Source organism: Mus caroli, chromosome 12 (assembly GCF_900094665.2).
Source record: "Mus caroli chromosome 12, CAROLI_EIJ_v1.1, whole genome shotgun sequence".
Lineage (NCBI taxonomy): Eukaryota > Metazoa > Chordata > Mammalia > Rodentia > Muridae > Mus > Mus caroli.
In genome coordinates, this window is record NC_034581.1 from 48,365,867 (window position 1) to 48,380,340 (window position 14,474).

Below are 14,474 nucleotides of genomic sequence, written 5' to 3' on the forward strand. Positions count from 1 at the left end.
CACACACTCACACACTCACACACACACTCACACACTCACACACTCACACACACACACACACATAAGAGAATTACTACTGTAGAAGTGTGAGGGGAGCGGGGTAGGCAACTATTGTGCTGGGGTTTTGTTTTATTTTTGGGGGATTTTTTAGGTTTTACTTTCAAGCATCTTGCTAACTGCTCTTTGCTCTATGGCATTTGCTTGCTGGCTGCCCCTGGATCCTCAATGCTTCATTTATGTCCTGCACCCTGTTTCCTCCTGTTGGGGGTCTCCTCTCCCGCTGACATTCAGGAGCCTGTTTCTGAAGAGCTGTGATCATTATGGGAAATCTTGGCTTTTCACAGTCTCTTCCTGTCTGAGACCCTGACCTCCAAGGAGCTGGACCCCAATATGTTGTAGGTGTACAAGAAGGAACACCCAAGACTTGGGTGTACTTCCCTAGGCTTTCTCACACCTTTTGTGCAAGGAGATTTTTCTTTTGATATTTTTAAGATTTCAATTTCTTATTTATTTGTAGGGTGGAGCTTGTGTATAGAGATGAGTTCTCTTCTCTTCTCCTACCATGTGTGTCTGGGGACTGCCCTCAGCTTGTCAGAATTAGTGTCTTTTCCTACTGGGCTGCCTTGGTTACCCTGCAAATAGATTCCTACCCATACTTTTTAAGAAATGTTCTTGTGGGCTAGTGTGTTTTATCATTAACTGAAGAAAGTTAAAAATATATGAAACTGGAGAGACTCCATGCTAATATGTTAATGCCTGTGCCTTCGTACCATGAGTCAGCATATAAGATGATACCTCCCCACTGTGAAATAGCTAACAAGAATTAGGATAAGGGAGTAAACAGGGTAGTGGGGACTTTCCATGTCTAGGCCATTACATATGGCTTTGTGAATTTCTACAATAATTTTATCTAGCATGTAGGGTTCAATTCACTCAGTAAGCATTCTCTGCTTCCATTAGAATCTCCCAATTAAATATAAGTACATGTCTTTGGGTAATTATGATTAATAGTCAATATAATAAAGAGCAATGGTGTTTTCTAAAAAAATTGATATTTCCTACAAAATATAGCTTTAAATAAAATATCTATTGTGAGTCTAAAAGGAGCTTTTCATTTGTCCCTTTTTCTTCATCTCCATATATTTCTCATTAATCAGCAGACTCTATCATAACATAATTTCTAGATAAGATGTATTTTCTCCTTTTAAATACTTTGATATTGTCATCTGTTTTTATGGCATGTTACTGCATGTCTCCAGAGGCACGGAGCATTTTTATTTTCAAGTAAATTTATATTAGTTACAGCATCCAGCTGGTTTAGATATAGGATCATTTCCTGTTGGTACTGTTTCCAGAACAATTCCTTTTTTTTTCTCCTCACAAAAATGAAAAATGTAATTTAACAAAGATATCCTATAATTGCCTTCATATCTAGCAAGGTATCTAGCAAACTGAATACCTTATTTTATTTAAAACATCTGTCTATATAATGTCTAGCAATTGTCTAAAGCTACACCATCCATGGGAAACACAGCTGCTGCTATTTTTTATTTAATTTGTAGGGAACCAACAAAAATGTCTCCTTAATACTGTATCCTCCGCTGTTTTATTACATGCAAGCTATTTTCATAAATGAGAATAACTTACCTTTTGGGTGCTTACAATTAATTTAGTCTCTTTCAAATCAGGAAAGACTATTAGCCACTGTTTTAGTGTCAGGATGGAAACATTCTACATATAACATTACACGTGTGTGTGTGTGTGTGTGTGTGTGTGCACTATAAATATTATATGTGTGCATATCTAACAATACGTCATAATAAGAGGGCACCATGCTGTTCCATTTGTGTAACTAATCTTGTACTCGAGGCACATTTTAATTGCTAGGCTTCTTGATGTTATGTGTATGTTTTCACGTATAAGGGAAGTGTAAAGTCTTTTACTGTGAAGCCTTTCTACTGATTATAGCAATCAATTGATGTTTTGTTACTTGCCCTCTTGCATAGAGAAAGGTGAAGCTCTACAAAAGCTCTTTGTCATAGGGAGGGTGCTGAATGTTATGTAGGAGAAAACCCATTTGTAAATTGTATTTACTGTATATGACCCTTGAAGCCTAAAATTAAGCGCTTAACTTTTACTAGATTATATCAATTTCGACTTAGCCGACTGTAATAACAACAGACACCTAGGCTTATGATATGTGCATAAAGAGAAAGCTTACCTTTTCCAGGGAAATAATCAAAAGATTCCCTTTTGGAACACCAGGCGTATGAAAGGGAAATGGTTATGGTTCCCTAGTGACACACTGTGATGATTGACAGGAAAAACCAACATGCCTGCCACCTGAGACATCTTGTTCAGGAACTTTCTGGAGGGTAGTAAATTGGTGTTGGCACAAACACAAAAAAATAAAATGACTTGATTCAGCACTTTTCAATTCTAAATCCCCAAACACTAAAGAAAGAAGTAAATATTCATCAAATGATCAAAATTTATATTGATTTTTATTCTACATTAGCAGCTCAAAGTCAAGATTCTTGACAGGGTGGATGTCGGCTTGAATGATTCTCTTTGAAATGAGGATATAGGCTCTGAGCTGAGTGTTACCATGCATTCCTGAACTATAGACCCTGATTATGAGAACCCTAGGAGGCTGAGGTTTCAGAAGAAAGCATAAAGACACTCTTGTTTGGTTCTGTTTTGATAACTAAATTGTTATTATTAGTATGTAAAGTAATTCTTGTTGCTCCTGCCTCTCCGCCCCCTTCCCCACACCTCCTGTCTCCATTTAAAGACAACTATTCTATGGAAATTCAATGGAACTGAAGTACTGGTAGTGGCCATGGACTTAATAGTAGCATTTGCCAGCATAGAGGTACCAAGGAAGGAGCTGCTAGTCCTGCAGGCTGAGAGAGTCCTGACTGCATCTTCACAATGTACAATTTAAATTTTTAGTTTCTGGTGGAGAATAAAGAGGTTTCTGTAGGTTGGTGTGGAAGGCAAGGATTAGGCTTCTGCAGCTGAGCGTAAACACAGACTTGGTGCATCTGTCACAGTGCAGAGATCTGCTAAGGGAACAGTAATGGAGAAACATCGAAAATTCTAATCATCCCCTCCAGTCCACACCTTGTAATCACACTTCCCCCACCGTAGCTCATGACATAAAATGCTGAATTTTTAATGAGTTTAACCGCTTGCATTACAAAGAGGAAAGCGTGAACAGTGGAAGAAGGGCCTACGGACACAATTGTGTGTCACGTTGGTTTTTGTCTGTGAGGTGTAGGTGGTTTTTGTTGGGATTAATAAACATTTAATATGTTATTAAAACAGAGGGGGAAAAGATATTTTTCTTTATACATAAATGCAAAAGAAATCATGAAAATAGTGTCAATGTTAATTTCCCCACTTTGTTTGAATGTTACCATTTAATAAGTCTCCTTAAAAGTACAGCTTTAAAATTAAATTTTCTAAATATTATACTGAACTTTTTAATGATTTGTAATCAAGTCAATAGAATAGAAATGATCACCTAAAGATCTAAAATATTGTTTCTCTGTCTTTTACATAAAGATACAAGGACTATCACTAACTCTCCCTAATGCTAGGTTTTCTGGAGTGACAATATAAACTGTTGTATACTTAAAGTAGATCAGTATATGCAATGATATTTACTGAAAAATACTATTCGCAGAGTTGAACATTTTAAACTTTCACTTGATAGTTTTCACATTTCATTTCCTTTGTGCTCTTGTGTATTTGTGTGCCATGCTCAAATAACAGCTTTTAAGATTTTATTCTCATCATGTGGCTCCTTAGGACTGAACTCCAGGCATCAAACTTGGGAAGTGCCTTTACCCATTGAGTCAACTCTCTGGTCCTCTTGTTCATGTGTGTGTGTGTGTGTGTATGTAAAGTTTCAATTATTTTTTTATCCAATGATAAAAAGAACATGCTGACACATTTTTGAAGGATTTTATTAGTCTGATCCTTGAATGAATATTTGAGTGTTTTTTTATGAACCATAATTTTTCTAGTTAGATTATAGTTAGATTATATACTCCCTGTGGGTACACACAGTGTCAAACATACATTTGTATTTTGTAGAATGCCTTATATATAAAAGACATTCAAGATACATTTGTTGAAGGAATTTGTTGAAGGTCACCAATCAACATTGTTCCAAAGAGATGTTTAATCCTATGATCCTCCTCTTACTCGGTGAAGGAAGCTTTGGTATCTTACTCAGGCGTGTGTATTGTCTGGCAGGTGACGTAGGTTCTCCTGACTTAGAACAGCAGTGTGTTATTCTGTGCAGCCAGAATGTACCTGATCATAGGTATGTAGATCAGTGTCTAGACGGAGCCCTTTTCTGTGCTTAGAATGTACTTTGAATTCCCAAAGTTAATTATGTAAGAAATCTTGAACCATTAACCATGTGAATAAAAACAAAAAGGAAAAATAGGGGGGACCCCCAATATATATGATTAAAAAGAAAGAAGAAATCTGACTCTTAAAACGACGATGGGAAACTCTGACACACGACATGCACATGAAGAACTGGATGGCAGACAAGTCTTCAACAAAGAGCAGAGGAGGGGAGAGAGCACTGAGCTGCTCTGCCATTGCGAGCAGAAGTCCTGAGAACACTCTCCTTACTGGAGTAGATGTGGAGGCTTAGGAGGACTAATGCTCGACGTGGGTACTCAAGACAAAGGAAGAGAAAATGGAGGCAGCAGAGATAGATAATAAATGGAATTGTGGTTCCCCGTAGTGAAGGAAGACAAAATGGGGCAAGAGCCAGAAGACCGATCAGTGTTGACACCATCCTGGCACCTGAGAAAAACCCAAAACTGGGGAGCTGGACGGGCTAGTGTAAAGAGCACAGAGGGTAGAGAACATAGTGCAGGAGAAAAGGTGCTTTTCATGATCAACTCTTTGGTCAGTTAAGAGAATTCTAGCATATAAGTGGAGGAATTGACTTCAGATAGAAACAGGAAGAGCCCAGAAATGGGGTGGTGGTGGGGGGGTAGCTCAGAGAACACAGATCTAGCTGAGAGCTGGATGTGAATTTGGTGGGAATGTGGTTAACAAAGTCCAGTATGGTATGAATTGAGAAAAAAAATAAACTTTATTTTATTTGGGGAAGTTGCTAGTTGCTAAAGATCTTCTATCTAGGTTAAGCATAAGAACTAAGAGAGACACTTAGAAGAAAGCAGACATGCCCAAAAGGCATGTAAGGCATGGGTGTACATCTGCATGTAAGGCATGGGTTTCTTTAACTGAGGGTCAGGGTGTCTTTTACAGTAGTCACAGGGCATCAAAAGGGTCCCTAAGGACCATATATGAGATCATAGAGTGGCTCTGGAGAGATGTGTCTTTGAGTTTCTATTGGTCCACAACCTAAAACAATTCTGGGAGGAAAGACTTCCAGACAACAGTCCATCTCTGGTTAATTGGGACTGGAACTCATTGAAGCTGCAATTGGAGGCAGAAACTGCTTTTCACAGCCCAGAGATGGTCTATCCACAGTGCACCGGGCCCTTTGATGCCTTATGACTACTGTAATTCACCAACCAAGGAAATGTACCACAGGCTTGCCCATAAGCCAATGGGATGGGAGAATTTTCTCAATAAGGTTCCCTCTTTCCAAATGCCTCTAGTACATGCCAAGTTGGTTTAAATCTAGCCAGCATGAGGCACCTAATGAAATTATAATTGATAAGGTAGAACTCTAGATCACAGGCATACAGGAGCTGCCTTCACTGTTAACATTGTTAACTGTCTCGGGCTCTAAGCTTGGTCCATTGTTATTCTAATATAAGATATCTACATATGATGAGAATTCTATCTCTGTTGGCAACAGATGCTAATGGCAAATGCTTACTGTGCTGGAATCTTGCTTCTCTATTGATCAGGAGCTTTAACCAGACTCCATTGATTGCTCTTCCATAGATCCTGGGTTCAATTCCCAGCAACCACATGGTGGCTCACAACCATCTGTAATTGGGTCAGATGCACTCTTTGGGTGTGTCTGAAGATAGCAACAGCCGTACTCATATAAATAAAATAAATAAAAATAAAATCTTAAAAACATTTCCATGCTTGTCATAGTATGCCTCAGCCCCTGCCCCCCCCAGTCCCCAAAACTTTGGTCCCCAAATCTTGAGGGTTGCAGAGGGCTGAAAACCATCTATAGCTGCTTCCATGCAGTGTGAGGTGAAAGACCCTACTTACTGATGGATCAAAAGCCTCTTTGGTGTGAAGGGACCATGAGAGGGTCTGAGCTTGGAGATTGGAGGGTCAACATTTGGGAGGGACCTGGAAGAGATGATGTCATTACTCAAGACATCAAAGCTTGTGCAAGGAATGAAGCCTGTAATAGATTATTCTGACCCAAAATGAAGCATCTGATGATGACCCATGACGTTAGTAAGTTGTTAAAACGTCAGGTAGACTCCGGCAAAGATTTAATTTGGGTATGTGAATTTTAGAGGGCCAGGATACATTGTCCCACTGTCAGGTGTATCTACTACTCCCTGCTCATAGTGGGACAAGTTCTTCTACTATGAACATTTAGTGCCACCAGGTCTTAGGTACAGCAATTTTTTTTTCAACTTAACTTTTGAGTTTAGGAGTGAGATCTCATGTACTCTAAAAATGTTTAGAGTTACTACTAATGCTATGGCAAAATATAAAAGAATAATTTCCAAAAGGGAATACATTTAAAGGAAAACAGTATGAGGTTATCATTACTGAGTATGTGTTATGCAAACAGTGTCTGAAAGAAAACAGTGAATCAAATCTAAATGCAACTGAGGTGCTAGCCAGTAATAAGCTTAATGTAGCTTTGCATTGTTGTTGGAGTGGCTGTGACTTGTTCTTCCTGGCATGACACTGGCTCACACTTAGAATTTAATGGGTAGGCTTTTAAGATCAGAATCATGGTTTGTCCTTTTAAAAAGTCTATGCTAGTTCCCTTTCTGTTATATCATTGTCGTCACCATCATCATCATCATCATCAGGCTATACTTTCCTGCTGAGTTTTTGAGGCCATGCATGTAGCCAAAAATTGCCATTTTTTTCCTTTTGACCACTAAGGCCAGCTAAGGCTCTTTAGGGAGAAGCCCTGTGGCTCTTTTAGTTTTCTTTTCTTTGTACCATCTCCCCTTGGAAGCATTGAAGATAGTATTCTCTGTGCTTGCCCATCTCTTTGTAGACTGAAAGATGAACTGTAGTTAAATTTATCTGTGTTATAATACTTAATATCTGACAAGGACTTCTAATAATCATCAACTCTGTTAAGTTTTGTTTTCTGATGAGAAATTCAATAGAAACTGTAATTACTTCATTACAACATAAAGTTTTTTTGTTAAGCATGCTTCCACAAACATATACTAATTTTAATTTTTAGCTTTCATAAAAAGTATTGTAACATACTTCAACATTGATTTTGTCCTAATCTGTTTTGTTTTAGTTTGGAATGATCATTTTCCTTAGAAAAAACTCTTCCAATATATTTTCATCTTCTTAAAATGAGAAACTTTGTTGTTACGTTTTTTTAAACCAAACATTTATTCTGTATCTTTTTTTTTCATTTCATGGTTCTTATCTGATTTAGTTCCTTAAAACTTTTAAATAACACTTCATTTTAAATAAAATATTGAAAACACGTGCAAAAAATGTTAAGAGTTTGGAAACATTTTTTTAAATCAATAAATTTAAATGAACCAATTTGTAGAGAATAGAATCTTATGGAAGCAGTCACTTAGAAACCTTTTTTGTAATAAAGGCTCTTCAACAATGCTTCTTAGAAATCCCAGACACACCCTGAAGAAGTTATCAATGAGGGATAGGACAGAGGTATGGCCCTGTATCCCTCTCAGCAGCCTATTTAGTTTTCCTAAACCTTTAGAGACCTCATCAAATATACATTTAATCTCAGCACTGAGGAGGCAGAGGCAGAACATTTAGAAGTAAGACACACCAGAAAATATGGCTATGAACTTCTCTAGGAGAGTTGTCAAAATTAATGTTAATGTTTTCAAGAAGCTTAGCCCATCAAAAGATGCAGAGAGAGAGAAAGAGAGAGAGAGAGAGAGAGACAGACAGAGACAGAGAGAGAGAGAGAGAGAGAGAGAGAGAGAGAGAGAGAGAGAATTTCTTAGAATGACTTATAGGCTGTGGTTCTGTTAATTCAACAATGGCTGGCTGGGAATGACAAGTCCAAGAGCCCCGTAGTTGCTCAGTCCATAAGGCTGGATGTCTCAGCTGATCTTCAGTCTATGCTGGAATCCCTAAGAAGTAGACCACATGAAGCTCAAGAAGAAGGAAGACCAAAGTGTGGGTACGTTGGTCCTTCTTAGAACAGGTAACAAAATATTCATGGGAGCAAATGCAAAGACAAAGTGTGGAGCAGAGGTTGAAGGAAAGACCATCCAGAGACTGCCCCACCTGGGATCCATCCCATATATAGTCACCAAATGTAGACACTATTGTGGATGCCAAGAAGTTCATGTTGAAAGGAGCTTGATAGAGCTGTCTCCTGAGAGGCTTTGCCAGAGCCTTATAAATACAGAGGTGGATGCTCAAAACCAACTATTGGACTGGTCACAGTGTCCCCAATGGAGGAGTTAGAGAAAGGACTGAAGGAGGTGAAAGGGTTTGCAACCACATAGGAAGAACAACAATATCAACCAACCAGACCTCCCAGGGTTTAAGCCACCAACTGAGGAGTACACATGGAGGGACCCATGGCTCCAGCCATATATGTAGCAGAGGATGGCCTTGTCAGGCATCAATGGGAAGAGAGACCCTTGGTCCCATGAAGGCTCAATGCCCCAGTGTAGGGGAATGTGAGGGTGGGGAGGTGGGAGAGTGGGTGTGTGGGTTGGGGCACACCCTCATAGAAAAGCAGGAGGAGAGGAGATAGGATATGGGGGACCTGAGGGGCAGAAATCTGGAAAGGGGATAACATTTGAAATGTAAGTAAGTAAAATATCCAATAAAAAATGACTAAGCATAAAAAAAGAAAAAGGTAGAATCTAATGCCAGTGAAGGAACGGACTTGCTAGCAAGGCAAGAAGAGCAAGCAGGCAAGCCCCAAAAGTTTTCTTCTTCCATGTCCTTACATATGGCTTCCAGCAGAAGGGGTGTGGGGTTAGAAGTGTGTCGTCCCACCTCAAGACCCAGATTAAAGGCCCATGTCTTCTCACCTCAAGATCTGGATTAGAAGTGGATTTTCTTCAACTTAAGCAAAAGAAAGTCGTCAGAAGTATGCCCTTTTTTGGGGGGTTTTAGTTTAGATATAGTCAAGTTGACAACCAAGCACAGCCATTACACTGAGCTCCTCTCAAAGTGGCAAGAGCTGTGTGAGCATTAGTGGGCTATCCATGAGCTAACAGTCCCATGCGGGTGGAAGGAGGGATTGTAGAAGACCACGGCCATCACACGAGGCTCTGTTGGCTCTTTGTTATGCTCAGAATAGTGTTTGCGTTCCCTAACCTATATCCTCCAGTAACCACCCTTTACACTCTTTATTCAAATGCCCTAAGGCTCCAGTCTCCATGCCGATTGCACTATCTCCTTTCATGACTTTGGACCCTTAAAGAAATCAATTATTCTGCCTCTGGAGATGGCTTCACCTACCAAAGTCATACTTATCACCTCAGTTCTGGCTCAGACACCACCTCTGTCAGCCGTGCTCTCTCCTCTGCCTTCAGGTGGTTATTTTATTTCCGATTACAGTGTCACTCGGCAGAGGCCTTTACCTTCTAAGCTGTCCTCCCTTAGAGGAAGAGAATGTGTTTTGTCTTCCTTCTACCCACAGCAGCTGTAGCTCCTCAGCTCTGATCAACTCTCGGCAAATGTACAAGTGATAAATGGGTGGGTGGACGACACCCGTCGTCAGCAATTACTTGTCTAATGCTAGTCTTGGTCCAGACACTAGCAAGGTGCTCAGAATGCAAAATTTCAAGGATGTAGACACAGCTACTTCTAACATTTGAAATTCAAAGACCATCTAAAACTATATCAAGCACCAAAGTAAGGAGCTTACCTATGCATGTGTGGCATCTAAAGCAATCTAAGTCAGGTGACTGGTGTAAGGCTCAGAGGGAGGTGGCTAAAGGCATTGCTATCTAGATGACTCTTAAAGCAAAACTTAAGGCTATGAAGAAGAGTCCAGCCCGAGCTTGGGCACACTGGTGATCTTAGCTGTGAGACAACACGGTCAGCTGGGGAACAGTGTATCAGCGAGTGCAGGGTGTTGGAGAAGACGAGCAGTAGAACACCAGAGGATTTACTGCACCTGGTGCTGAGCTGTGCTAATGCCCAGGCTGGGGGGTGGGAGGGGTGTTTCCTCATCTCATGGTGTCCTCTGTGCCAGGGAATTCGAACTCCATTCTAATTTAAACTGTTGCATCTGAGTTAGTATTTAAATTCCAATATTCCTACAAGATCAAAGATCTTCCTCTGATTGTCCCACCAGTGTCTCTCTCTAGCCCAGTTCACTCGCAGTATCTGCTCAACATCTCTGCAACCTGGAAATGAAGAGGCACACCCACCACTGAAGTCTCTTTCTACTTAAGAAAAAAAGTTCCAGTCCCATTTTTAACTTAGCTTTAATATCTATCAGTTTAACTGATAATAATAAACTTAATATCTAAGTTTCCATATGTGAAATACAGGGAAGTTTTAAAGTACCCACAATTATCCTAGATGATAATTAAAACTCTTTTATTCAGAGAAATAGTGGCACTGATTTTAAAAATTATATTTTCTTCAAAACCGTCTCCTTCAAGGTTCTGTTTGGATTAAAGTATAGAAGTAGTAAAAAACTTGAGAGAGTCTACACATCTATAAAGGAATTTAGAATGGCAATGCCACTCAATCTTAGCAAAACAAACAAACAAACAACCCTATTTAGTTCTATTTTCATCAGCATATCCTGAATGAGTTCAAAACAGAAGTGGAAGGGACCTGGGATGTCCAGTCATCTCCTCATAGTGAAGGGAATTTTCTATGTAAGGAAGAACTTAAGTAAAAAACTAATTATATTCTGAGTTGTTTTCTGGATTCTTTCACACACTACTGTTAGGATGTTTCATCTGTATACAGAAATGACTGTGGACCACTAAAGGATGAAGGCTGACTATTTTTCTGAGTGGTGATAAGTCTCTGTTCTGTCTTCTTTATGAGTCTTTTTGTGAACAGTGGCACACACTGAAGAGCTCACTGCCCAGAGTGAGCCATGGCCCAGCACATTACCTAAGTTAACAGAAGCCTCCACAAGTGTGTTCCGAATGGGCCAGATGTGTTATCCACAGAATACCCAGTCTGGGTCAACTTCCTCATTGTGCCCCTTGACTGCTGGTGGAGGGGAGGTTGTAGCATTTGGGAGATTGTTCTTAAATTCTTTGACTACTGTTTACTGCCTCTGTCATCTTATTTGTCTCAGAAAATTTTGACATAAGCTCTTTAAAAAGATTTATATATGTATGTATGTATGTATTTGAATATATGTTCGTATGTGTGTTTATGTGTGTATATGTGTATATGTGTATGTGTGTGAATGTATGCTTATATGAGTGAATGGGCTGGGTAGGGGGATGCATAGAACTTTGTGTGAGAAGCCCAGAAGAGAGTGTTGATCCCTCAGAGCTGTAGCCACACTTTGTGGTGTTCCGGGCTTGTTCTGTGGGTCTTGGATCCAAGCTCTTACCCTGACAATTGTGAAACAGGTGTCTTCAGCACGCAGCCATTTGATAGTCCTGGGAGGCCCTTTACAACATTTTCACATAATTGATTAGCTTCTTTCTTTAAAATATATTTTTAGGGTGCTGGAGCGATGGCTCAGTGGTTAAGAGCACGGTCTGCTCTTCTAGAGGGCCTGGGCAACTTAATATATTATATGTAGTTTCCTTTTCAAATTTGTGGTGCTTGAAATAAAATTCAAGGCTTCACTATGCTGGGTAAGGGGTCTACCACTGAGCTACATCCTCAGTCCCTAACATAAGTTTTCCCTTTAATTTTTGATATTACAAAATAATGACAACATTGCTCCATTCCCTTCCCTTTTCTTCCAAATCTCCCCATACATTATACCCATAAAGTCTCTCCAACACAACTGCTTCGACAGGAGCTGAACAAGGGCAGCACTAGGTATGCCCAAGTGGGTGGGGAAAGCCCAGGAGACCCCAGTCCTACACAGAGACCTGCAGGCAACCAAGGGATGCTGGAAGCAGGAGAAATGACCTTCCTCAGGGAAAAGCACATCAGTTCGCTGTGCAGTACCAATGATAAGCCCTGAAAGCAGACATACATGCAACATTATAGAGACTGAGCAGGCTATATATGTAAGGATATATGTATACACATATATGATATATATGTCTATACTTCTTAATCTGATTGAATCTCTTCTTATCCAAGTCAGTTGGTTTGAGCAAAAAGAAAATCTAGATGGACAAATAAAAACTGGCTTTGAACTTTCTGAAACTTTAATACACAGCTACAGTAATTTGAACGTTATCTCTTTAAATTCTCCATGGAAATTTAGAGCATTCACAACTACCTGCTTGTGAAAGGCAACAACATAGGATTTCTAATGGTTCAGGCCCTCTCTGCAACCACTGCTTTATGAGACTCCTATTTTCTCCATAGCTGAGTCTCAAAAACAAAAGTCCACGCAAAAGGGCTTCATTGGCTCTGAAGACTAAGAATAGAAGGTTGTGTCTAGCTTAGGTTCTCTTATATATTAAAGAGTTCTGGTGACTACCCAATAGCTGAGCATGACTGTTTTCCTAGGAAAATACACAGTGGAATTATGAAATAGTCTGAAAATTGATCAGAACTACTAATGGATGTGATTGATTTTGTGAAGCATACTAAAAGGAATCCAAGGGTACCTTGGTCATTAGCACATGAGAAGTCAGCCCTGCCTCCCCCCCTCCATCACAGAGAAGCTTACCCTTGAAGAGACTTCATTTCCAGTCTCAGCTGTGTTCTAGGGAACCCAAAGCCACCGGGATGGTGACAGTGGCAACAAATAAAGCATCTATCCCACGAGTTTCTGGGCAAAAACAGCTCAGCATTCTTTAACCTCTGGATGAAATAATAATAATAATAATAATAATAATAATAATAATAATAATAATAAATAGAAAAATGAACATTAATTGAAATTAATTACTTTCTTTAGTGAAATTACTTAGTTTCTTTTGCACTGAGCCCCCATGTGTTTATGAATGGTAACAATTCAAGTCTATGTGTAAAAAAGCCACTATACTCATGATTTAAAATTATTAAGATAATAGTACAGAGTAAAAAAATGCAATAAATGAAGTATATTACCATTATTAAATATGTAGTAGAATTAATGGTAGGTCTTTTACTTCCCCCCAGTGAAGAAAATAAAAGGGCATTCCGAAAAGAAATAAATATACATACATGAAATATCCCAGTGTTATGAATTGGAAGGGCACTTCTTTTAAAAGGCTATGCATGCCAACATGAGGAAGACTATTATTAAGTAATTTCACGGAATTTTTATGTAAAGTTTTATTGTGCCGTGCTATGATCTCGGGGATAGTTTGTGATATTTACTGAGTCTTCTGAGAGTTCATTTATTCAGGTCATATTTTAAGAAAGAACTTCTAAGATTCAGATCTATAATGTAATTCTGTGATATGCCCAGCTGATCCCATTAAATCCAACCCTGCACATGCAGTATAATGATGTGAACAATTCCCTTTCTTTAACTTGTTACACCTCACTTGAAATGCACTCCCTCTGAGTGATTCTTCTTTGCTTCTCTCTCCAGGCTGAGGTTCAGCTCTGCTACCTGGAAGCGCAGAGAGACGCTGTGGAGCAGATGTCCCTCAAGCTGTACAGCGAGCAGTATACCAGTGGTAGCAAGAGGAAAGAAGAGTTTGCTGACATGTCGAAAGCCCATTCGGTGGGAAGCAATGGGTAGGAGACTATTTCTGTCATTTTAGGCTCACTAAGCTGCTTTTTCAGTGACATTCCTCTGGCAGGTGTTAGGCAGGCTTTCTTTCCCAGCTAGCACACAAGGCAAGGCTCAGTCAAGGGTTGGAGTTAAGGACTGAGGGTTTTATCCGCCTCTACCACCTAAGCCAAAACTTCTGACCTTTGTTACTGTCTGTAAAAGACAGCCTTGTGACTTAGGAGTGCTTTTGAGACTGTTTTATCCACAATATTGCCTTTTCTCCTTCATAAATTATTTTCACAATTTATCTCCCTCTTGACATCACAGTTTATGTTAAAGTCTATTTATGGAATTTCTGAGCATCCAAACTTCATCAGAAACTTGGAAGAACATAAGACTGAGATCTAGTAATTGTTTAGAGAACATGGTTTAGCCACCTACTTTCACACCAAGTCAGCTAGAATTATAGACTAGCTCTTGGCTTTAAAAAAAAATATTTGGAGCCGGGTAGTGGTAGCACACGCCTTTA

General features: G+C 39.5%; 1 protein-coding gene across 9 annotated transcripts in view; it reads left to right on the top strand.

Moving 5' to 3' along the window:
• Nucleotides 1-14,474, top strand: part of Akap6 (A-kinase anchoring protein 6) — a 432,222-nt gene that overhangs the window by 280,344 nt on the left and 137,404 nt on the right. For all 9 annotated transcript variants that reach the window (XM_029484604.1, XM_029484605.1, XM_029484603.1 and 6 more), the window contains one exon: nucleotides 13,820-13,968. In XM_029484604.1, the coding sequence (XP_029340464.1) occupies nucleotides 13,820-13,968 (149 nt within the window). The remainder of the gene's footprint in view (nucleotides 1-13,819; nucleotides 13,969-14,474) is intronic.